This window comes from Nelumbo nucifera, chromosome 1 (genome assembly GCF_055504915.1).
Source record: "Nelumbo nucifera cultivar China Antique chromosome 1, China Antique-T2T, whole genome shotgun sequence".
Classification (NCBI taxonomy): Eukaryota; Viridiplantae; Streptophyta; class Magnoliopsida; order Proteales; family Nelumbonaceae; genus Nelumbo; species Nelumbo nucifera.
Window position 1 is genome coordinate 122,481,831 of NC_142649.1, and position 25,924 is coordinate 122,507,754.

General features: G+C 34.8%; 1 protein-coding gene across 3 annotated transcripts in view; it reads left to right on the forward strand.

Moving 5' to 3' along the window:
• The first annotated feature begins 304 nt into the window (after positions 1-304).
• Positions 305-25,924, forward strand: part of LOC104611635 (QWRF motif-containing protein 2) — a 39,850-nt gene continuing 14,230 nt past the window's right edge. The window contains exons 1-4 of one of the 3 annotated variants that reach the window (XM_088894129.1): positions 376-564; positions 2,990-3,132; positions 15,880-17,483; positions 22,689-22,808. In XM_088894129.1, the coding sequence (XP_088750255.1) occupies positions 16,011-17,483; positions 22,689-22,808 (1,593 nt within the window). In that variant the 5' untranslated portion in view covers positions 376-564; positions 2,990-3,132; positions 15,880-16,010. Of the gene's footprint in view, positions 565-2,989; positions 3,133-15,567; positions 17,484-22,688; positions 22,809-25,924 lie in introns of those variants that run through there. The other 2 variants (XM_088894128.1, XM_010278776.3) reach the window with 2 other exon arrangements.

A 25,924-nucleotide genomic window follows, 5' to 3' on the forward strand; every position in this document is an offset into this window, starting at 1 on the left:
TCCTATTTATCTTTTCTTTTTTTGGAGGGGGGTTGTTAAACCAATTGCAAAGGGAACCAAGTCCACATCTACATAACTGAAGTACCCCTGGTTAGACCCATTTTATGCTCTAATTGTAAAGGAGGATGCAAGTATGAACCGATGGAATAGTGACCAACCACCTTGAGAAGAGATCATGTACGTTGGTAATGCATAGGAGAAATCACATGGAATGGGACCCAAACAGAAAAGCGTGGAGCATTTTACATTTACAAGAAGGCAAGGCAGAAGAAAAACCCCATCGAAAGCAATGGAAAAGTGAGGTGAGAGATAGAGAATGGGGATTGGGCATTGGGGAGAGAGAGAGAGAGAGACGGAAATGACGGGTCATCCCTTAGCTTGCAAATAATAAGTATCAGAGATGCTCCTTCACCTTTGTGGTATTTGGTTTTTTTTCTTTCGTTTTAGGGAGCTTGGGCTTCTCGCATTTGCCTAACAACACCCAGATGGAATGCTCTAGTTGAGACTTCTCCAGAAGCAAGCAGCTAGCTAGATCTCTACCTCTCTCATGCCTTTGCTGATCAGGTAATTATTTCACCTACTCTCATGTTTCCTCCACTCTCTTTCTCTCCCTCTCTTATGTTAAATGATTGTTTATCGTTATGTCCGGTTTCCTGACTTTCCTCCTCCCCCGGAGATGTTTAGTTCGCCTACTTCTCTTATAGGATTGAAAACCCTGAACATTAGACTTCAATTTTAATGCAATTCCAACACCTTTGCCTTTTCCCTTCTTTCCTTGATTGTGAGCACAGGAAATTTAGAATGAAAAGAATTTGCAGAAGGAAAAGTCAATTTAGTTTTTCCATTGGCTTGTAATGCTCAATCTCAAATGTTTGAGAGGGTCTCATCTGAAACATCCATTTCAAAAAATCTTTTTTTATCTAAAAAACAATTTCAGATAGGATTTAAAAATTGATTTCTAAGATTATGAGCATCTCAATATCAACAAACAAAGAAAAATACATGGGTGCCCAATTATTCAATGCATAACTGATAAAAAGGCTTTGAACATCACAATTAAAATTAAGAAGAAAATTTAGGGTTGTAAATTGAAAATTGTTTTTAAAGATGAAAGAGTGATCCTTATCAAATAATTTTTGAATGTGGTTCTTCTATTTACAAAACACCAACTGGCCAATGGGTAAGGTCTCTTTGATCAAATCCCGCCTGCACCTAGGTTGGGGGTTATAGATCTGGAGAATGGGCCACCCCCGATGTGTAGCCCCATGGAGCAAAAAAGAAAGAAAAATATATATATATATATATATATAATTCCTATATTTCAAATGATGTTCAAATGAAAATACTTCCAAAAGTATTGATAAAATTCAAGGTCAATTCTTTTAAGGCCCAAAAGAAGGCAGTGGGGCAATTGTAAGACAAGTTAGAAAAAGGCTTTACAAAGTAATGGCTTTTATTTTTGGGAAAATCACTAAAAAGCCCTAGAGTTTCTGAAAAATCTATAAAAAGTATTTTCCCCCTGTGTTAATGCTTTTGTATTTGAATTTGAGGGAAAATCAAGTAGTTTATTGATTATTTAAAATGAGAAATAGAACAAATTGAGTCATCCGTTGTTAATGCTGAATTATACAAGAGGATAAAAATAGAATTCTTTTATGCTTCTTAAATAACTACACAACATGTTTGATTTTTTTTTTTTATAACTCACAATGTATCACAATGCGTCCAAATAGACATTAATAAATTACAGAATTTAATGAGTTGTAATTGAAATTACATAAAGTATTTAGTTGGACAAATTTAATTACTCTATAAGAAGTGGAAATAGATCTTTAAGGCTCTGGACTTTTTCTTGACTTAAAATACCCCTCTCCCTCTCTATTATGAAGATATAAATTGTAAATTGAATATTATTTTTCATTTCATTCTATTCTCTCTCATTAGGTCTCATATTTAAGGTTAACTTCCATTCTCCCTCATAGAATCACATGTTTAATATATTTTTATTTCTCGTCATAAAAACTAATGTATGCAAAATCAACTTGGAAATAAAACCACTTTTTAATTATGATAAATAAGAAGAATTTTTATGAATAATAGAAGTGGAATACAAAATTTAAAACTTCTTTGTAATAAAACCACTATCATGTTTGTTAAATGATGGAAATAGAATACAAAAATTATGAAAAAAAAGAAATTAATGTCTATTCCATCACCCTACTAAACAAATCTAATGATTCAATGGTTTGATTAGCTAGGTCACCATGTTGTTAGTCAAGTCAATGTTTTTTTACAAATAAGCAATTTGGTAGAAAATGAACCTAAAATCCTGGTCAAGTAACTATTCAATTAATTTGATCGGTCTCTAGGCAAGTAATGGTTCAATTAGCACAATAAATTGAAAATATAGATATAAGCTATAAAGTAAGAAGATTTGATACAAGTCTTTAAGCTGGAAGGCAAAAAATACCCATATATATATATAATTGAAAATATAGACATTTTTTTGCCTAAACAAAATAAAAATGATCAAAAAATACTAACCCCGCACTTAGTATGGGGTCATTCTCTAATATTATATTAATATAGAGGCAAAGAACAAATGGGTGGCGACTCAGTTGGTCATTTTTTGGCCTGTCGGATTTGGCCTCGTTAGGTAGTTTATTAGGAGCATCTTAAACAGATCAACCAGAGTTGATTGTTCATTATGCCCTCCTAACTCTCAAACAAGAGGGTGGGAATCATACACATCATCTCCAATGCCGACTTTAAAACAAATCCCCATCCCCAACCTGATCCCTGTTGAGTACCCAATAGGGAAAATTCTCATCCCCTTATGGGCCCAAAATAGAGAGTTGGAAAAAGGCCAATGCTAACGTGGGAAGAAAGGGATGGGTTTGAATTGCGAATTTTCTTTTTTTTTTTTTCGTGAGCATGTTTTAATTTTACTAGTAAATATGCACATGCTTTGAATTGTGAAACAATACAGGGTTGGATTATCCATGATTCGACCCATGCATACCTTCTTCCTAACTCAGATGTTGAGACACATCATCTAACGATGGGTGAGATGTTCAATATGTTGGTCCCATCTCTTGGCTCAATGCATTAAACTTCATCGTCACTCCACTGGTATGCATGTCCATTTCCATCTCCTACATTTCTTATTATTTTTCTTCTTCTTCATTTTCAATAGTTTTCTGAGTATTTATTTACAGTAGTATCACTACCAATTTACAATAATGTGACAACCGAACATCCCGACCACCACCAGCCACCCAGAAGTCTTCGCAACTGGCCGACTATTGATGGTCGTTCGACGAGTTCACCTATTTTAATGAATCATCCCAACCGCCGGCAATCACCTAGAAGTGATCGTCTATGGCTGGTTGTCATCTACATTAAATTTATATCTTGAAAATGGTTTATTAATAACTGTAAAAAACAAAGCATTTAAAGACTGTAAAAATAGGGCATGTATTGGAATTGATAAACTAACTGGATTGAGGTAGATAATCTACTAAAACTGATTCCCAATTTTGTTCCAGAACGCCGATGAAGTTTGATGCAGTAGCTCTTGTTTCTCATATGCATAATTGTTAAATTGACAGTTTTTGCAAAATGAGTAAATTGCAGAGGCTACAAAATTGTTAAATTGAAAGTTTCTACAAAATGAGTAAATTGTAGAGACTTTGAGTTTCTCGATAATATTGGTCGTTAGTTGCACAAACTTCTTCTTTTTTTGTCTTTTTTGAAATTCAAATGGTATGGGGTTTTAGTTTTTGAGATTTAAGTATGTGGCCTATTAACTTAATTGAATAACCTCTCTTCCTGCAAAATTTTATGGCCGCATGTCCGAATGGGGGAGGTTTCAACTTGACTACCTTCCTTCCCTCCTTTTAATATATAGATAATAGATACTTAGGCCCAAGCCCAAAGCCCAACTAAGAAAGTTGGGTAAAAAGATATTTTTTTTTATTTTTACTCAACAATAAAACTAATATATTTATATTAACCACCTCAAAACCCGAAAATGTTGAATGATCTCACTATGGCTTCTCAAGAGAAGGGGAATAAAGAAAAAATATGTATTATATATTTTTATTATATAAAACATTATCAAGTTGGGCTTGGGCTTGACTTGGGCTTTTTGAGAAAACCCAAGCTCGACTTAAAAAAAAGTTGGGCCTAGTGTTTTGGACTCAACAATAAAACTAATATTATTTATATTAAACCACCTCAAAACCCAAAAATACTGAATGATCTCACTATGGCTTTTCAAGAGAAGGGGAATAAAGAAAAAAATATATACTATATATTTTTTATTATATAAAACATTACCAAGTTGGACTTGGGCTTGACTTGGGCTTTTCGAGAAAGCCCAGGCCCGACTTTAAAAGTCGGGCCTAGTGTTTTGGACCCGATTTTGAGCCTATGGGCCTAAAATCTTGTCCAAGCTTGACCAGGAATTGGTTGGGTCAGGCCAACCCATTAGGCTACCCAAGGTTCAAAATATCGATACGTATCAAGATCGGTGACCTCACGATACACCCCTACAGTGGATGTTTCGAGGTCTGACCTGGTTCAAGGGGTAGATAGGCCTTAAATTGATCCATCTGAATTAATTTGAAAAAAAAATAAAAGCGAGCCTCAATACAAGCCGATATGCCCCGATTGGCATATCAACCTAATATGGATGTTTTGAACCTTGGGGCTACCTATCAATAGCACTCCAGTTAGTCACATACACAACATGTGATTTCAGCTAGGTGTTACCTGACCCGACTTGACTTGTTAAGCCCATTATATTACAATGGTTTCATAGATACAAAGATCGTAGTTGGTCGGCCAACATTTTATATATTGAGTGAGTGTTCATTTAGGAGGGTTGAGCTGAAGATTCAATGCTATTTAGAGAGATTGAAGCCAACAACCCTAAAAATGACCGACTAATAGTCAATTTAGGTTCTCCACAATATTTATTAAACACAACTTATATATTGTTCGTGCGAGGCCCACTTGGTAGGGGTGCTCACAATTCGATTAATCGAATAATGGGCCTATTTTCCAAAATGAACTAGTACCACCAGTTTTAGGAAAACAATGAACCAAAATTGAATCGTAAATTAACCAGTTGATCGGTTCGATTTTTTATCAATTCAGTTCTTTGGTCATTCGACTTCTTGATATTTATAATATATTATAAATAAATATATAAATATAAAATAAATACTAAAAATATATATTATATTATAAATAATAAATAATACATTATATATTATAAATATATATTTATGTAAATATATATATAAAAAAAAACTGGAATTTTAGATTCAGTTTTTTGGTTTTTGATGAACACCTCTACCACTTGGAAAGGCCAGAAGCCATTGTGCATCAGCCCTCCCAAATGGCACTAATTGATCGATTGGCAGGGTGGACGTGGGTTAGGTAGTACAACCCAATATTTGGTAAAGCCAAATACTTATTTTTAAGGGTTGTTTTTCCTTCCAATGCTTCAAAATTGACTTCAAACTATTGGGAATAGATTTTACAGTAATGACTTTAACTATCCAAAACTGTGAATATGAAATAAAACATAAAAGAACAAGCATCAAATAACCATTAAAAAAATAGTAAATAGACTAAGTTAAATAGTTTTTATTTATTTATTTATTTATTTGGGGGAGGGGTGTTAAGGGATTAAGGGTACATAGAAATCATAAAAAGCAAGAGATGGTTCAGGTAAAGCCTAAGCCTCTTAGCCTCTTACAAATACTTCCTATGATTCAGTGATGATTCAATTACATATACCATTGTCTCTATGAGGCCTTATCTTTTCAATTTTCATACTATCACTAACCCAGTTTTTTTAAAGAAGACAGCTTCATTCCATTGAAGTATCAAACCAATGTTTTTGAACTATCATTGGCCTGGATGGTCGGACCATTCGGTTTGGGAACCATCCAGGCAATCAGTTTCATTTTACCCCAAACCCAGTCTCCAGCCAAAAACTATTGAATTGGTTAGTAATTCGCTGACCCAGGCAGTCGAACCATCAGCCGTTCGACCTGTTCACCGTTTTGGCCCTTTTATTTTACTTATTTTTTATTTTTTTTGGTTTGAATGGGCCCGTCCATTTGAACCAAATGATTGAACCATCAATCAGGAAACCGGTGGCAAAAATGGTCCCAATTCAGGGTCAGTTTTTAAAACCTTGTATTAAACTGTACATATTGATAGCTTCTAGAGTTATGGGATACTCCAGCCTAGGATTTGCAATAAAAAAAAGCTAAAGTATGAGCAGTCAAGTTGTTGGTTCTATTTACAAAAGTAAAAGAGACTGAAGATAACTTTTTTTAACAATGTAGATATCTTCAATCGATGAAACTGCTCCATCCATATTGTAGGCTTAACTTAGTTGTTCACAAAAGAGACTAATTGCTAAGAGTCACTGAGGATAGTTATCTCTCTTACATTTCAAGTTGCAAGCTGTCTCAAGTCCTACAATAAGGGCTCTTAGTTCTACATCATCAACCCAACAAACCTTACCCTTAGCAATGATTTGTCTTCTTCCAACACATTGGAGGCTGAACGAGCATCCTGAATGGCCTATAATAAGATCATATGAGTCATCAATTTGCAATAAACTGCCATTAGAGACCCGGATGGTTGAAGCAGTGAACCACCTGCTATCCATATATCTTATGGTCTCAACTAATTCAATTTCGATAGGCTAATTGCCTGATTGAGCCACCAAACCCCACCAATCGATTATGGTTGATGTCTTCTTTTAAAAATGCTGCCACTGTGCTACAATAAAGAGCCCTTTCACAAATGGCTTCTTCTCAAGTGCTATTTCCCGTAAATTAAGCAGGTATTTTACAATGTGAATTATTTTTCTTGTTGCCCTTTACAAAAACAAATCAAAACCATATTGTTTAAAAACAAATTGTTTCTTAAAACAAAAACACAAAAAAAAACATATTCTTGATTGTGCTTTCTATTTTCAAAACTAAAACTAAAAACATGCTTTTGAGTCTAGTTTCAAAAACGCGTTTTCATTTGATTATTCAATATCATGTTCTATAAATCATATAATTTCTATATACTAAGGGGGCGTTCTACAACGTGAATTGTTTTTCTTGTTACTAGTTTCAAAAACAAATCAAAACAATCTTGTTTGAAAACAGGTTGTTTCTTAATACAAAAACACAAGAAACATGTTCTTGGTTGTGTACATGTTTTTTGTTGTCAAAGCTAAAACCAAAAACATGTTCTTGAATTTGGTTTCAAAAACATGTTTTTATTTGATTGTTCAACATCATGCTCTGAAATCATATAATTTTTATACTAGAAAATTTGTTTTTGATTTAAAAACCAATATTTTGTTGGTTCCAAAAATATGTATTATTTTTCAAAACAACCAACTTATTTTTCACTTTGAAAACAAAAGAAAAGTTCAAGGACAAGTTCTTGTTTTTTACTGATTTGTTGATTTCAAAAGCAAATAAAAATAGAAAAATTCCTGTTGTAGAAAACCCTTAAGGGTTTTGTTTTCCTGTTTTTGTTTGTTTTGTTGACATGGCAGTTGTTTTGATTTTAAAAATAAAATCAACCATGTTGTCAAGCACCCCTAAAAGTCATATTTTAGCTTATGAAGTTAAATGTGTGTTAGTACATGATCTACTTGTTCAGGTTCAAAAATCTAGTAATACATATGATTTTGTTTTACAAAACAAACTACTACAATAGGGACAAAATCAAGTTTTTTCCTCTTTTAGGAGAGGGTGAGAGTGGTTTATTATATTAATAATATAAATGGGGACCCTAGGGAAATTTTGAGGCATGGGGGCGAAGGCTCCCCTCAGTCTCCCCTAGTTGCGTCCCTAAACTGCAATATTGCAACATTAGTAATAAATTTGTGTAAAGAAAAAAACAAAATCCAAACACCCTCTAAACTTTGCTTTCGTGGCATCCTGTAAAATCAATTTCAATTAATAATTAGATAATCTACTTCTAAGATATGGTCATCATTTATTAAAGACAAAAAGGCAATGTCATTTGGGACATTTTAGGCTTCTTCTCTAGACAACGTTACTTGTTTCTGCATGCATGCATGTAAGCAAGATTGATGTGGACGATGAGAACTACCCATCTTATAGGAGAGTCGGAGACCCTCCGCATTGTGCATTCTATGTGTTTTAACTCTTTCGATGCATTTTATCCCTATATCCTACATTTGCATTGGATCTGTCACCAATTAATAAACCCCTCGAGGGGGGTTCATTTTGGACACTTAAGAAAAAAGCTTTAAACCTAAAATTTGTCCCTACAAGAGGGATGGTTAGGGGACATGTGGGGTGTGTTTTGGCCCCAAACCATGCTTCAATGTCTAAAGGTTCCTGTATTGTTTTAACTTTCAACCTAACCTATACATTTACAAAATTATTAAAGCACATAAACCTAACAAGAAAATAAAAGAACCTTACAATGGACAAGTTAGGTACAATGTAAAATACTTCCTTTGATACCTAAAACTTGTTATGAGCTAAGCATTGTTAGCACTAAGTGGCTAAATTATTTGCTTTGACAAAATAGGGGGATGTGATGAATAGGTCTTGTATTAAAAGGATGTCGTGACAACCAAAATAGGGTCAAAGAGGATGGAATATGATATTAGGTTTCTAATGGGTAAGCCCTTAAGTATATAGGGTGATAGGGGTGCAACCGTGCAAGTTGGACCTCATTTGGTTGGGTTGAGGTCTGGTTGGGATTGGGTTGGCATGGTTTCTTCACTTAATTTTGTTAAAACGTTCTTATTTTGTTCTTTTTAATATTGGCATACAAAGGTTTGCTAAATTTAGCATTTTTATATGTGTAGGGTGTAAGAGCATAGACTTATAAAAAGACCATAAACCCAATTCAATCTGTTTTAAACTGATGGCTAACCTGGTTTATAAGGTAATAATCTAGGACAAACCCAAACCAAGCTGGTCTAGTCTAACCCAAGCTACAAAACCAAACCTGACTAGTGGTAAATAGCTGGCCACCTATACTGACCTAGCATATATAGCTCTTAAAGAATTTTATAAAGTTCATTAATTAGAGAAAACAAAAATATATCAATAGGGGATCCATGGAGCCCCAAATTTCCCTTTCACATCTAGACCCCAACCCCTCTCCTCGCCCTCCCTTCACCTAAATCTCTCACTCTCTCTCCATCCAATTCTCTACTCACAATTTCCTCCATCTTCCACCAACATTTCTGTTATACTCCTAAATGTTAAATTGTTTAGTTTAACATGTTCCATCAGCCTTCAAGGTTTTTGGTCTATTGGTCAAACATACAATTTTTGTTATCAGAGACTACCACCATGTTTTAAGTTCAAATCATGGATAGGGCTACTTAGAGTAGAATGAAAGCCACCACAAAAAGGGGCACTTGGAACCATAGTTTTCAAAACCGGACCGGATTGGACGGTTGGACTAGAAAAATCGGGAACCAATCACTTAACCGATTCTATTTTCCCCCAAAATCGATTTTTTTCCTAAAATCGTTGATTTTGGTCAACAAACCGTTGAATCAGCTGATTAAATCGTTCAAACCGTTTTGAACGGTTTTGACCATTTTCCAATTTTTTAATTTTTTGTCAGAACGGACCGGCCATTCGGGTCGAACAGTCGAACCATTCGAACCGGTAACTGGACCCCTGACTGGTTCGGTCACCGATTCATTTTTAAAAACCATGCTTAGAACAAAGTGAAGGCCACCAAAGGGAAAAGGGTTACTTGTTGCCAGAGTGTGAGTCATCATAGAGAGGGTTGCTTGTAGCTAGAGTCAAAGCTGTCCAAAATAAAGCCATTGAGACCATGGCTATGGAAGCATGGTGGTATATTAAATTCCTAAATGTTAAAGTGGTTGGATGGCACATTCCATCAGTTTAAAGATTTTGGCATATTGGTTAAACTAACAACAATTCCACATCTCGGTCGTTCAATTACTTTCTCTCTTATTGATCTCTTCCTTCTACCAAATCCTGAGACCTTCAGAAAGCCAAGGCTTAACCACACCTTGTGTGGAATCATGTTCTTACATATGGACAATATTATGAACTTTAGGAATGTTGTATTTATATTAAACCTGATTTTTTTTTATCTTTAAACCTTTTTTTCTCCCTGAATGCATAGTTAATTACATATACATGCATATATACATAAATACATATTTATATAATACCTATATAAAAACATGTTGGGTTGCTTAAGTCCTCAACCCTAACCCAACTTTTTGAGCAGTTGGGTTAGACTAACCCACTCCAAGTTAACCCCTATAAGTAAAGGTTCACTTGGGTAGGCTTGTAGAGCATTTGTTAAAATTGGAATTGGCTCACCTTAGGCATGGATACATGTGAATTTTTGAAAAGTAGTACCCAACTTTGCACCCCTGCCCTAAGTGAATAAATAATAAAAAAAAGAGAAAGGAGTAAACCTTCCAATAGACTTTCCTTTGCTTTAATAGAGGGTCTATCTTGATGAGACATCTTCACTATCACAATCACTTTAAATGTTTTACTAAGAACATCTTGAGAGGAATATGATTTTTTTTTCATTTTATCTACAAAAATAAAAGAGAACTAAGCTTGATTTCCATTTTAAATTGAATAGCACTTGAGGAAATAACTTTTTGAGTGGTGCAAATTTGTAGGACATTTTGTAATCATGCATCAATATGGTGTCAACAAATGCTTTTTGATGTAGAAGATATCAGAACAAAACTATCCAAGTTCGTAGAATGTCTAACATTGCATTCATGTGTTCATATACTCTTTATTATCATTATCTTGTCTGAATTATATGGGATTGACCATAGGAGACTGATGCTCCTCCCTCATTAAACGTTGAAAAATGTTAGGGAAAATTTTAATTTAGTACCCTGTATTTTAGGGGTATTCTTAGTTTAGTACTCAAACTTCAAAATGTGCCACTACAATACTTAAACTCTCAAAAACTATCACGTGATGTCATGTGTGACTTAAAGCTTTTGAAAATGTCAAAATAAACGCTAAAAAATGTTAGGAAAAATTTTAAATTAGTACCCTATATTTTAGGGGCAATCTCAGTTTAGTACTCGAACTTCAAAATGTGCCACTACAATACCTCAACTCTAAGAAACTGCCAATTTAGTCATTGCCGCGTTAATAATCTGTCAACTATTTGTATAACATGATGTCATGTGCGACTTAAAACTTTACACTTCAAAAGAAGACATTATTCATTGTATTCTACCTTAAGACTGAACCAAAATAGGTGTCGTCCATTATTTCCATCTTTATACGGTCCATAGGTTCTTCCATCTTGTTGATAATATTCCGAGTAATCAATGGATCTATCTAACCACTACCTATTTCCTTTCTCCAAAAGAATTAAAATTCCAATCTATATAAAGACGTAAATACCAAAATGCAGAAAAAAAAGGAGTCTCAAAACTAATGAAATCCAACAAAGAAATGAAGGACAAATAGAATGTAACGTATATAGTTGACTAAAAAAAGAAAACAAATGCAAAATGGGAAGATGGAAAAGGACGAAAGGGAGAAAAAAGAAGAAAGATTGATGATCTTACCTGTAGTTATAAGAAATAAGAAGCACAAAACAAAACACAATAATACATTAGTGCCTTGTAATATGACAACCAAGTAGTCAAGATTTCTAAATCAAAGGTAAGTACATTATTTATTTATTAAAAAAAAGAAAATGGTGAGTTATGTTCATGGTTGCCCAACATGAAAGGTCATTTCCACTAAATTTCTGCATCTATTGCACAAAGAAAGAGATCAATGTGTGGAAAAAAGGTTTTTGAGGACAGTCCATTGGGGATGCGTAGGTTATGAACCAATGATCATTTGAATGTTGTTTTCATCCTCATACAATCTTTTTAGTTGGATGAGTTTTGTTTAAATTGGTTTATGTGGGAGTGGGAGTAGTAGATAAAGAAAATTAGGTGACACTTGAAGGACCATTTTGTCCTTTCATATGCCACTTAACATTAGTTTACAATTTTGGACTAAACTGGCAGTTTTAGGGAGTTTACCCATTTAAGTACTACTAGTATGTGTGTAAGTGCATTGCATGTGATAAATTTTGTGATGATGATGATAGTATATAATATGTTTCTAATTTTTATTTTATTTTTTACTTTTTTTATATTTCTATGTCTATAAAAATTATTTTATATGTCACACTTATTATGGCTCATTAATATAGAGATATTCCCAAATGTTTTCTATATAATTTATATATTTTTTGTGTTTTTATCTTTTTAAAATTATATTATTTAACTATAACTTCATGATTTGACACATTTGACCTGAAATGTTGAATTAATCTACCACCAAATAAGAATACAATTTCACTTTTGGGTTAGCTTTGAATTTTGTATTTAATTTATATCATCAACAAAAAGTTAAAAACAATTCTTGTTTATTATGTCTAATTTTTTATATGATTAATATAAAATATTAGAGATGTGTCCAAATGTTTTTTTATATAGTTTATATTTTTCATTTTGTTGCATTTTTATCTTTTTTTTTTAATTTTTATTATTTTATTATGAAATCCAATTGACACACATGACCCAAAAGTTTGAATTGTTGACCCGACACTAGGAAAACAATTTCATTTTTGGGTTGAATTAAATTTTATATTTTATTTTCAACATCAATAAGGTAACTATTATTTATCACACTTATTTTTCTTGAATATGATTAGTATAAAATATTTAATAGATGCATAATTATTATTTAAATTTTTTTGTATTATTACATAACATTTTGTGTTTTTATATTTTTCCATTTTTATTTAATTATGATATGATATCAAGGTTTTACACATTTGACTCAAAAGGTTGAATTGTTGACTTGACACCACAAAAACAATTCTTATTTTTGGATTGGTTTTAAATTTATATTTCATTCCAACATCAATGAGAATAGTTATTATTTATCACACTTATTTTTCTTTAACATGATTAATATATATATATATATATATATATATATATATATATATATATATATATAAAACATTAGAGATGTGCCCAATTTTGTATATTTGTTATCTATTTATATTTTAAATTTTGACATCATGGATTAGCCCACTTGACCTGGATGGTTGAATTGATTACTTGCCACCATGATGGAAAAATGGTTCCATTTTTGGGGTAAATTTAAAAAAACATATATTTTATATTGTTAAAAGTATTGGACATAGATCCATTGGTAAAACTTATTTGTTTTAATTTTGTGAAAATAATATTTTAAATATAGGATTCAATAAAAGAATAAGAATTAATACCCTAAGATAAGACTTAATGAGAGAGAATTGAATGAAGATTTAGTAGTTTAAATTACATTTTGTGCCCTCACAATTAAAGAAGGACCAAATTCAAAAATAGGGGTATTCTAGTCAAGAATAGGATTCAATAAATGCTAATGGGATTTAATACTTTAAATATGAGACTTAATGAGAGGGATTTGAATAAGGAGAAAGTTATTTTCAAATTACGTTTCTGTCCTTAAAATTATACAATGACCAAATTAAAAAAAATTTGGGGTAATTTAGTCAAATAAAAGTTCCACACCATTATTTACACTTTTAGTTATAGTATATAAGCATTATTTTTTTTTTCCAAAAAAAATATAAGCATTAAATGAAAAATGTAAAATGACATTTTTGCTATAGCTTATTTTCCAATTACTTGAATAGAGGAAGTACTTTTGTGTCTTTTTATCAAATAAGCACTAAATGAAGATGTAAAATAACAATTTTACCTTTGTCCGTTTTTCAATTCAAGCTTTAGAGAGGGGGCATTTGTTGTCCAATAAAAATTCCATAAATTTAAACACCTATTCACACTTTTATATATAATATAAATATTGACACCTTTTAAAATTAAAATGCTAATATGAAAATTTCTCAAAATGTTACTCATTTTTCATCAAAATTTCTCAAAATGAAGATGTAAAATAACAATTAAAATTACAGGTTTTTCGGTGATAGTCAAAAAAAAAAAAAAAAAGTCTGGACACACTTCATTGAAATGACAATGTTTGTATTTTACACTTTTAACATATTTATATTTGCATTTTAACTCAAAGGAGAGTATTATTAATGGATTTAGTTATCTGTGTACTACCTGGCTACCCATAGAGATTAAATTTGATTATATCGATTTTGGTTTTGTAATTTGTGTCCCGATTAATAATTGGGGCTACTTTATTAAGACTTGAACCAAATATAAATGCATGTTTGTATTTATATTACTTCCAAATTGAGCCAAAAGGGTACGTTTTATAGACAATATATGATAATTTTGGTTAAAAATACTGATTTTACCAATAATTTAGCATTTTACTGTTTTTTTTTTTTTAAAGAATCAGTTTACTATTGAATGGCATGTTTATTAAGGTAAGATTATAAAAAATGGGGTTCTAAGTTGTAATAATATAAGTAATTATAGATGTTAAACATAATTTTTTTATTCTGAAGGTAATACTTGTTTCATCAACCGATTAATAATTGGTTCGGTTCTAGGACTGATCCTTTAATTATTTTTCAAGCTAACCGCTTCAAGATCTTATAATTGGGCCTTAATTGTATTGCTTAATCACTAATCTTGTGTTTATACCTTATAAAAATTAATTAACTAATTTTTTTCTTGATTATATACATGGTATATTCTCTCAATCTTTTCCCTTTCAAGTGATATTTTATTAATTATGATTTATTAGTCTTTATTATTTAAAATTTTGTTTTACCACGTGACATAATTGAAGGTTTTGAATAAGGGGGCCACAGACATTAGAGTGAATATTGGACGTCAGATTGGAATCTACATACACTGTCAAATGGGGACCACTAGAACAATCCAATAATGACATTACAACCCAATCACCAATCCAACGGTGTAAAAATATGTTTTGATGAATCGCGACCCTTTATTCTCTTTTTATTGGTTTCTCTTTTCATGACATGACATATTGACATGTATCATGTGTGTGTACGGTTTCTTTCTTTTTTTTTTCCTTTCTGCACTTGTATTTATTAATATTGTAAATGACTAAATTACCAAAAGCCTTGGTTAAATGACAACAGAGTGACCTATCCCATTTCCACGTCTATGTATTTCTGGAGGGGTACTATCGTGAAAACAGAAAACGAAAGAAGAAAGTCTCAAGTCTGATATAAATAAATAAATAAAATTTACAGAAATTTAAACTTAAAGACGTCTAACTAAAACAGTAAACAAAACGTCTCTCCAAAGTTTCACAAAACCCAAGCTCTCTCCCTTCGTTTTCATAAATACGTTTCCTGGGGCCACGATGACAGACACCTGTTTTCAACCGTTCATGAATTATGAGATCTAAAGCCTCGAAATAACCAGTTGTAAATAATGTAAAATTTTCAAATTGCATAAGCCAAGATTCTAATCCAAGGGTTTAGATTAAGGATCTAAATTGTGATCCATATACACAAAATGCATTTTGTCTAATTCATTTACTTGGATTTTTACTCCCAATCACTACGACGACATTTCTGCTCTTAATTCTCGCCCAAAACAACCTTCATTCCCCTCTCTTTCCGATTTTCCGGTGTATAACCTAGCCGGAAAAGCGTAGCGACCGTCGCCTCCTCCCCCGGTCTCTAATAAAAAAACACTCTGCCATCTCACACTCAACTCCCATACCCATACATTCACCTCTCTCTCTCTCTCTCTCTTAAAACCAGAAAAAAGAGAGCGACCCAGAGAAGGCTTTCACTTGTACATGTTTAATCCTTCAAAATCTTTCTGGGTTTCTTTAGTCTTCTTTATTTGTGCAGGTTCAAGTGACTAGCTAAGAGAAGTGAAGCAGTCAAGCTATAGAGTTTCAGAGTATTTTATATTCTTGTCTGCGAGGAGATGCGAGGACAGTGGAGATTTCTTTTTTAATCTTTGTTCAATTTATCTGATAATGGTGGCTGCCATTTCTGCAAATGCTTCAACTAATTCATCGAACCCCAAGACCTCCTCACAACAAGAAGAGATTCGTCGAAATCCAAAAAGGCCTCCCCTGTTACCTTCTGAAAAGGACAATGGCGTCGTTGGTTCTCGGAGACCGAAATCCAGAGAAATCACTTCTAGGTACATGTCCCCTTCCACTTCCACCTCTTCTATTTCCTCTTCTTCTTCTAGACGATGCCCATCTCCTCTTGTTTCGAGGCCCACTACGTCGACAGCCGCTTCAACACCATTGCCGTCTTTGATCAAACGGTCTCAGTCTGCCGAGCGGAGGCGTCCAGTCACCCCTCGACCCACCACGCCACTGCCTGATTCGACGAGGACGGGCAATGCTGCTGAAATTTCAGTAGCTTCAAAAATGTTGTTCACTTCTACGCGTAGTTTGTCAGTTTCGTTTCAAGGGGAATCGTTCTCACTTCCGATTAGTAAGACGAAGGCCGCTCCAACGCCCAATTTGAGTAATACGAGAAAGGCTACACCGGAGCGGAGGAGGACGACGCCATTGAGAGGGAAGATTGATGGTTCTGGAGGAGTAGATCAGATGGAGAACTCAAAACCCATTGATCAGCAACGTTGGCCTGGCAGAACCAGAACGGCAAATCCTTTAACAAGAAGTTTAGATTACACCGTTGACAAGAAAAAACTCATTGAATCTGGAACCGTAGTTCGCGCATTGCAGCAATCAATGATTGATGAAGGTAGGAGGGCATCGTTTGACGGTAGATTACATCGGGATTCAAGCATTGCCGACTTTGTAAAGACTGTTCAGCATGCAATGGATGCCAATTCCACAAACGGGTCATCAGTTCCCTCCGATCTCACTGCATCTGATACCGAGAGTGTCTCCTCTGGCAGCACTTCTGGAGTACAGGAATGCAACGGGGTTTCTCGAGCTCGGACCGGGCCTCGTGGAATCAGTGTCCCTGCTAGGTTTTGGCAGGAGACAAATAGCCGGTTGCGGCGTTTACAAGACCCTGGTTCGCCATTGTCGACGAACACTGGTTCAAGGACGACCGCTCCACCAAAACTTATTCCATCCAAGAAACCATTGAGTTTTAGCGATAGTCCCATATCATCTCCTCGGACTATCTCCACTACCGGCAGCAGAACGTTGTCATCACCTCTCCGGGGGCCGATTAGACCTGCATCCCCTAGTAAGCTAATGACAACTTCAACTTCTTCTCCGTCCAGGGGAATGCCCAGTCCTTCACGGATGAGGAATGCAGCAGCAATCTCCCTGAGTAGTCACTCTGTCAACAATCCGTCAATTCTTAGCTTTTCTGTTGACGTTCGGAGAGGGAAGATGGGGGAGAACCGGATTGTTGATGCACATCTGTTGAGGCTTCTGTATAACCGCCACTTGCAGTGGCGGTTTGTAAATGCGAGAGCAGACGCTGCCTTGTTGTTGCAGAGGTTAACTGCAGAGGTATGGCTTTCTAAATTTTTATTTGTCTATTTCGAGCTCTCTTCTTTCTTCTCTGCTATTTGTTAACCAATGCAAGTGCACACATGGTAAAGGTTTCGTTTGAGTTGCTCCATATTATTTTCTTGGGATGCAACTGTTATATTTATCAATTCCTTTCGGCCTTGTCATCACAAGCACAATGGTTGTAACTAAACCTTAGAATTTTCATTTTCTTTATGCTCCATCAACGAAGATGAGAGGAGGTGCAGTTTAGTAAAATGGCTATTGCTCAGAGAATCTACGCATATTAGCGGTAGTACTTACAATGTTATAATTGGCTTTGGCATGATCTCTTGTACCATGAAAATTGGTTGAATTAGGTCATCTTGGATATTCAGAAAATAGGATGTGCCATGAATAGCCTTTTCTTGCAAAAGCATAACTAATTTATGAATACAATTGCTTCAGAGATCAGAGTTCAGACAGACTATCTGCTTTTTAGGAGGGCATACCGTCTATAAGACCAACTATAGGTTTGGATGTAAATTTATAAAAAATTCCAGTAATCTTATATCACTTGATACCAATCAAAAAAATTAAATAAATAAAACTCTCAGTTGACAAGAATAGCATTCATGAAACAAGATTACCTTAATTGGGAGCTACAGCCTCAAAGTTGATAAAATTGAAATTGATTGGACATTCATCAGGATCGTTTTGAAGCTTAAAAAAGTTTGTTGAAGATATAGGTATGTTAGCTTTCATATGGCAAGAAAATATGTTATATAATGCCAGAACTTTGTGAAATAAGGTAATCATTTTGATAGGGCAAGAACCTATTTTCTAGGTATGTTCTATATGCGTATCCTAGTTTCTCTTTTGGCAAGTAAACATACACTTGTCTCATTCAGTTACGGTCCAAATTCTGCCTTCTACCCTGCAGCTAGCTTAGCTAGAGAAAGGGGTGAATAGAATCTTCATTATTGGATGAAGCAAAAAAAAAAAAAAAAGAATTTTCATTATTGGGGATCCCATGCTCCAGGGCATCTGTAGTTGCAGTCTATATAATCTTATTTGTTTTGTCAGTCATGAAGTCATGGTCCTCTTCCATCCTTTCTCAGAATCCAACATTTCCAGGAGTCTGTGTAAATATTTATAATTCTAACATTACATGACTATGGGAAAAAAGTTTAGATGTCTAATTTTGTTACTTAATGTTTTATAGGAAAAATGGCATCCCTCATGTACATTAGCTGTTCATTAATACCAAATTATAAAAGAGAAAAATGGTGTTTGAATCTAACATGTGCTTGACAAAGACCCTTCATTTTAGAAAGTCCATGCAACACATTGTATAAAAGCCTTATTTCAGAATACTGCAGGAAAAAAGTATGCCCTAGTCGATGCCCTGGAAGATGGGCAAAACCTGCACAGGGGAAGAAGGTTTATGCCTCCATATGCTCTCAACACTATTGACCAGTAAAAAGTTAACAAAGAACCATTTTCCCTTTCCCAATAGACTCATTTGGAGCCTTCTTATCGCAAACGTGGACTGTGTTCTTGGTTATGTGTATGGAGTGTTAGGAATTGGTTTCAAATTTATTCCTTGTAAATTGTAATGTTTTTTTCTTTTTTCTTTTTTTCTTTTTTTCTTTTTTTTGATAAATAACAAAGACTTTTATTAAGAGATATTAATATAGAAAAATGTTATGGGCCTGCGAATAGGATCTCGGTCAGTTAACGGGGAAAACCTCTTGTTTTCCCTTATTTCTCCCTTTCCTCGAGGTACCTATCTTTGGCGCCTTAATGGTGATTTGTTAAAGAGATCACCAACTCTCCTCTGCTCTTTCTTGACTGAAAATTTCGATGATTTCATTGAATAACATCTGCTCCTTTAAATAGGAGATTACAAGAAGATAAGAGTCCTTCTTTAGGAAGACATCCTAACAACATTTATCTCTAAATGATAATGCTACTGCCTAATTAACAGGAACACTGAATTTAGCCTAGAGATAAGATAGGAACACTGAATTTAGCCTAGAGATAAGATAGAAACACTAAATCTAGCTAAGAGATAAGATAGGAACACTGAATCTAGCTAAGAGATAAGATAACACTGAATCTAGTTAAGAGATAAGATAACACTGAATCTAGCTAAGAGGTAAGATAGGAACATTGAATCTAGCTAAGAGATAAGATACGAACATTGAATCTAGCTAAGAGATAAGATAACACTGAATCTAGCTAAGAGATAAGATAGGAACACTGAATTTGGCTAAGAGATAAGATAGGAACACTGAGTTAATCGCCCATTACTGCTGCTGTCCATTAAACACTGAATTAATCGCCCATTACTGCTACTGTTTGCGGCTGTAAAAGCATCCACAACATTACTCCCCTCCTGGACTAAGAGCTTGTCCTCAAGCTCGAATTCAGGATAGGTGTCTTGGAACATAGTCAAAGGAATCCAGGATAGGTGGAATGATTTTGCCCTCTTGGATCGGGTTCCAATGAAGAGGGTTCATCCTCATCTTCCTCTTGTTCTACCAGGAGGCAGAAAAGTCTCTTGCACTTGTGCCCTGCTGAGTAAAGTTCATCACAATTAAAACACTGTCCCCTCGCCCTGCGTTCCGCCATCTCAGCCCTCGACAAGCGCTTAATAGGGGGTGCAACAACGTTGCTTCCCACATTGGATGCCGATCTGGAATTGTTGCTCATCTGTGGTTTCTGTTCTTGGTTGGCTGCTGAAGACGGAGCCAACCGCCCTATACTGATACTTCCGCGGTTGAGTTGCAATTTGCGTTCAAAAGCGCAAGCCAAATTCATAGCAGTAACCAGATTGGGGGGATTTTGCATCTCCACATCCACCCTCAAAGTTTTCGCTAATCCCGCGGTGAACATGTCAACCTGTTGGTCTGGTCGTACCGAAGATGCTCTTGCAAGGAGGGTCTGAAACTGACGCTGATACTCAACCACAGTTCCAGTCTGTTTGAGGTTGATTAGTTCGCCTAATGGATTGCTTGTTAATGGGGGCCCAAATCTGAGAAGGCAGTAGGATTTGAATTGGGTCCAACTGAGCCTAGGTTCCTCCTGCTCCAATTTTTAAAACCAGAGCTGCGCCTCCTCTGTCATGTGGAATGCGGCTAAGCCTACCTTGCCCCTGTCCTCTGTCCGTTGGTTGCAGAAGAACTGCTCACATTTGTACAGCCATCCCAAAGGATCTCCAGCTCCATTATAGGAAGGAAATTCCAGCTTGTTGTTTGGGAACGATCGCGGTTCCTTGGACCACGACCTGCTGCTCGCCGGACGATTCTGCCATGTCTGGTCGGCGGCCGTCTGTGGTTGCAGCCCCTTCTGAACTCTTTTCTTTGCTGGAAAAATATAACTCCATCAAGCGCCTCAATTCTCGGACGTCGTCCTTGATCTCGTGCACCTCCTTGCTGTTTTCCACGAGTTTGTGCTCCAGATCATGAACCCTAGTCTTCAATTGCTCAAAGTCACCCATGACGCCTTGCTCTGATACCAAATTGTTATGGGCCTGCGAATAGGATCTCGTCACAGGTCGGTTAACGGGGAAAACCTTTTGTTTTCCCTTATTTCTCCCTTTCCTCGAGGTACCTATCTTTGGCGCCTTAATGGTGATTTGTTAAAGAGATCACCAACTCTCCTCTGCTCTTTCTTGATTGAAAATTTCGATGATTTCATTGAATAGCATCTGCTCCTTTAAATAGGAGATTACAAGAAGATAAGAGTCCTTCTTTAGGAAGACATCCTAACAACATTTATCTCTAAATGATAATGCTACTGCCTAATTAATAGGAACACTGAATCTAGCTAAGAGATAAGATAGCAACACTGAATCTAGCTAAGAGATAAGATAACACTGAATCTAGCTAAGAGATAAGATAGGAACACTGATCTAGCTAAGAGATAAGATACGAACACTGAATCTAGCTAAGAGATAAGATAGGAACACTGAATTTGGCTAAGAGATAAGATAGGAACACTGAGTTACATTACTGCTGCTGTTTGCGGCTGTAAAAGCATCCACAACAAAAAATACAAAGGGAGGGGTAAAAACTCTTAACCCTCCCAAGAGAACAGTTCAGATTACAATGTTCTTTTTTCTTTATGGCTGTTTATAGGGTGAAAGAATACTGTTTAATGCTTTTTATACATTTCCATTGGTCTGTTCCTCAATGTACATGGGTTTTTGATGTAATTGTTTGATATTTCTAATTATCTAATACAATACTTGCTTTAAAAAAGGAATTGATTTCTTAATTCATATTTTCTTCGTCAGTGCACCTCCCAAACCGTTGTTTAGAGAGAAAGAGAGGGGGAGGGAGGGATGGCATTCTATGACATTCTAAATTCCCTGCTAGATATTTTTCCTTGGCCTCCCAATGGTAAAACATCCATGGTATTGTAGTCATTAACTCAATATTAAAACAAAAAGAAACCAAGAATCTAATGGTTCTTTGGAGAGAAGGTGGGAAGAACAGAGGAACATAATTTCCAAATTGCCTGCTAAGTATTATTCCTTGTCTTCCTAAGATTAGTTATGACACAAAAGGAAACAAGGAGATCAAAGGCTCTTTGGGATTTCATAAGTTGAGTTTGTAGATCTGAAGTTGGATCAAAAGGAGTTTTGTTTTGAGTTACAAGACTGAAGATCTATTATGTAATATCTCACTGAAAACACTTCAGTGATAAGTTGCATTATGAGCATTTTAACATTTCCGTAGGGGTGGCAATTCAGACCCAAACTACCCATTTGCGTAGCAGGTTGTAGATGGCTGACATCCCATTGGTGGATTTTAAGTGGGTGGGTAAGGGTTGGGTGATGGGTACCTATTGGGTTCTTTATATAAGGTGCCAACTCTGAAAATCCTGCACTCATTGGGTGCATTATACAAAGTTTTGTTTGTTGTGCTAATCTGAAAAAGTTTTATTATGTTAACACAATAATAAGTAGTTCATGATAAGTTGCATTATGAGCATTTTAACATTTCCAACGCATCTTGAAACAGTAATCTGCTACAGATTTTTAAGTAGCAATGCCAGGTCCATTTTATTCTCAAAGCTCAAACTATTAACACTTCCAACGTTATACTTATTGCTTGTGTGTTGCACCTGTTGCTGATTACTATTCTGATAATTTGCTTCATTTATGTTAATTAGTTCTCTTTGCTCATTTAAATATGTACCTTTTCTATGTTCCAGAAAAATCTATATAATGCATGGGTAACTACATCAGAATTGCGTAATTCAGTTACAGTTAAGAAAATGAAGTTACAGTTGCTGAGGCAAAACTTGAAGCTCACTTCCATCCTTAAGGGACAAGTAAGAGTCATGGATTCGATCAAAGTTTGTTCTACTTCTTATAGATATCCATTGAACCTTAACTTGGTTTTTTCCCCTTTTCTCTTCCTATAACTGCCCTCTGTTTTGATTTTGGTTAGGTGACATTTTTCCTGTTACTTTTCCGCATCTCATTCTTTTTTTCCTTTTTTTTAACACCTTGTTTTTGTTTTTTATTGCAAATCAATTAAATAAATTAAATATAAAAATGGTGCTGAAAGGTTTTCTTCCCAAGTCTTACCTTAGAGGCCAACAAAAGCATGGGCACTAAAAAAGAAGCATTATATAGTGCATTGTAACAACTTAGGCACAAATGACCATAATGCAATAATCATTGAGAGAGTCTCAAATACTCAAAGTTAGGTAATCGGACAAAGTCCCTAGGACCCAGCAGAAGACTACAACTTAAGCAATACCAGCTAGCTTTAGAATTTTTTGAAATTCTATTTCATCATTGATGTAGTATGGTTGAATTGCAATAAAAAATGTGCCAATTTATCTAATTAATGAGGTGGTTAAAGATTTCTGTCAAGCAAAGTGAGGGTTGAGACAAGGTTATCCCTTCTCCTTCCTCTTCATCCTTGTAGCTGATGTTTTTAGTAGGCTGATCTCGGGGACTAACAGATTCTGATTGATTAGGGGATAGAGAGTAAGAAGAGATGAAGTGGTGGTCACTCACTGTTTACAGATAATATCATTCTATTCTTTGAAGGAGAAAATGAAGAAGTAAGGAGTCTGAAGGATATAATATGTGTATATAAGAGGATGTCAAGTCTTGAGGTCAATCTAGACAAGAGTTACTGTTGGTGGGGTTAACATAAAGGAGGAGGTGGTTAGCCAGCAGTAATACTAAGTTGTACTGTTGCTTATTGGCCAATGAAGTGAGAGAAAATTGATTAAGATGGTTTGATAATGATAACATGCAGAGAAGCCATGTATAGTAGGGCTGTCAATGGACTTTGAAAGTCCAAAACACATACCGTTGTCCAATTCAATTATTTTGTAATCAGATATTATAATCTACATCCATTTAATAATCAGATCAGATGCAGATTTGACCCCATCTGATCTGATTAAGATATGAATGTGATTAAAATTTAATTTGTTAGACTTATAGATATGTAATATAGCTATTCATATATAAAAGTTATAATAAGTAAAGTTTATAGTTAATAGATTCAATATTTATATTTATATATATTTATTATATGTATAAGTTAATAAGTAATTACTATTTAAAAACTTCTTAATTTTTGTTTAGTTTTAAGACAATGAAGTGGACTGACTTAAATCTGAATCTGTTCCAAGTTCGGTAATATCAGATTTTGGATTGGATTTGGATTTGAAGTTTCAATATTTGGATCAAATTCAAATGTGGCTGCTGGCTTGATCCAATCCAAATCCAACCTGATTACATCTCTAAGCACTGGTGAGAAGTTATTTGTTATAAGTTGAAAGGGTCTAGAAGAGCTAGGGCCTGACCAAAGAGGACATCAGTTGAAATAGTGAGAAATGATTTAAGGGCCCATAACTTAAACAGTGGATATGGCTTTGAAAACAAAAGGGTGGAAGAACAAATTCATGTAGCCTACCCCATATATTTGGGACAAGGCTTAGTTGAGTTAGTATGAACAGAAGACAACTTATCAATCCATTTTGACAAATTGCGTAGAGTTATGCATATCTTTTGTGTTGTTGTTGACAATTATGTTCTTTTGTTATATCTTTTGTGTAGTTGTTGACAATTATGTTCTTTTGTTGATAATAAAGAAACTCTCTAGTAAAAAGGGGGTATGCGTTATGGACAATATTTCTTCCCCAGACATGCATCATCATCATTATCATCTAAGCCTCATCCCAACTAGATGGGGTTGGCTACATGAAACCTGTTTAGCCATTCTGTTTTGTTTATTGCCAATCCATTGTTAAATTATCAGCAGTCATTTCTTACTACTCCAACCCATGTCCTTTTTGGTTTTCCCTTAGCCCTTCTAGGCCCCACAACTTGCAACAAACTCCTTCTTCTTAAGGGTGATGTCGATGGTCTTCTATGCATGTGAATAAATTATATATTAGTCTACTTTATCTCCAAAAAAATATATTAGTCTACTTTCTCTCATTTTATCACATATTGGAGGTACTCCTATGTTCCTTCAAATGACTTTGTTTTGACCCAACCCTTTCTAGCTTTTCCGCTTGTCCATCTTAACATGCGCATTTCTGCAACACTCATTTTTCTGACATGTATCTTGATTGCCTAAAACATAGCTCCATACAATGTTTCTGGTCTTACTATTGTTTTATAGAACTTCCCTTTTCACCTAATTGTTATTTGTTTATCACTGAAGACTCTGGATGCACCACTCTATTTTGCCCATCTTGCTCTAATGTTGTGGTCAACATCCTTGTCAATCTCTCCCTTGTTATGAATAATCAAACCAAGGTAATGGAGAAAGTTGCATTGAGTTATCTGTTGGTCTTCAATTCTAAGTGTATCCTGATTTGTTCTAAATTTACATGGCATATATTATTTTGGCCCTACTAATTTTCTGAAGTAATTTGTCCATAGACGTAATTTTGCATTTAATCCTTCTATAGTTTCATCAATTAATACAATGTTGTTAGCAAACAACAACACCATGGAACCCCTTTCTGTGTATATTTGGTCAATTCATCTATAATTAGTGCAAATAAGTAAGGATTAAGTGTTGAGCCTTGGTGAAGACCCATCAATAGCTATGAAATCTGATGTCTCTCCCACAAGTGTTCCAACATAGGTTGTTTCTCCCTCATAAGTATCTTTAATTAGGCCCACATTCCTATTTGAAACTCCTTTCCTTTTGAAAACCCACCACATCATCTCTCTAAGGATTTTATTGTATCCTTTCTCTAGATCAATGAACACTATATGAAGATCTCTTTTCTTCTCTCTAAATTTTTCCATCTTATTGTCAAAATCCCAAACTTTTCTATTCTCTCCCAAAGTTTTATATTGTGGCTCATGAGTTTAATCCCACATTAATTATTGCAACTTTGTATATCGCCTTTGTTTTCAAGTATAGGCATCGTACTGCTCTTTTTTCAATCATTAGGCATCT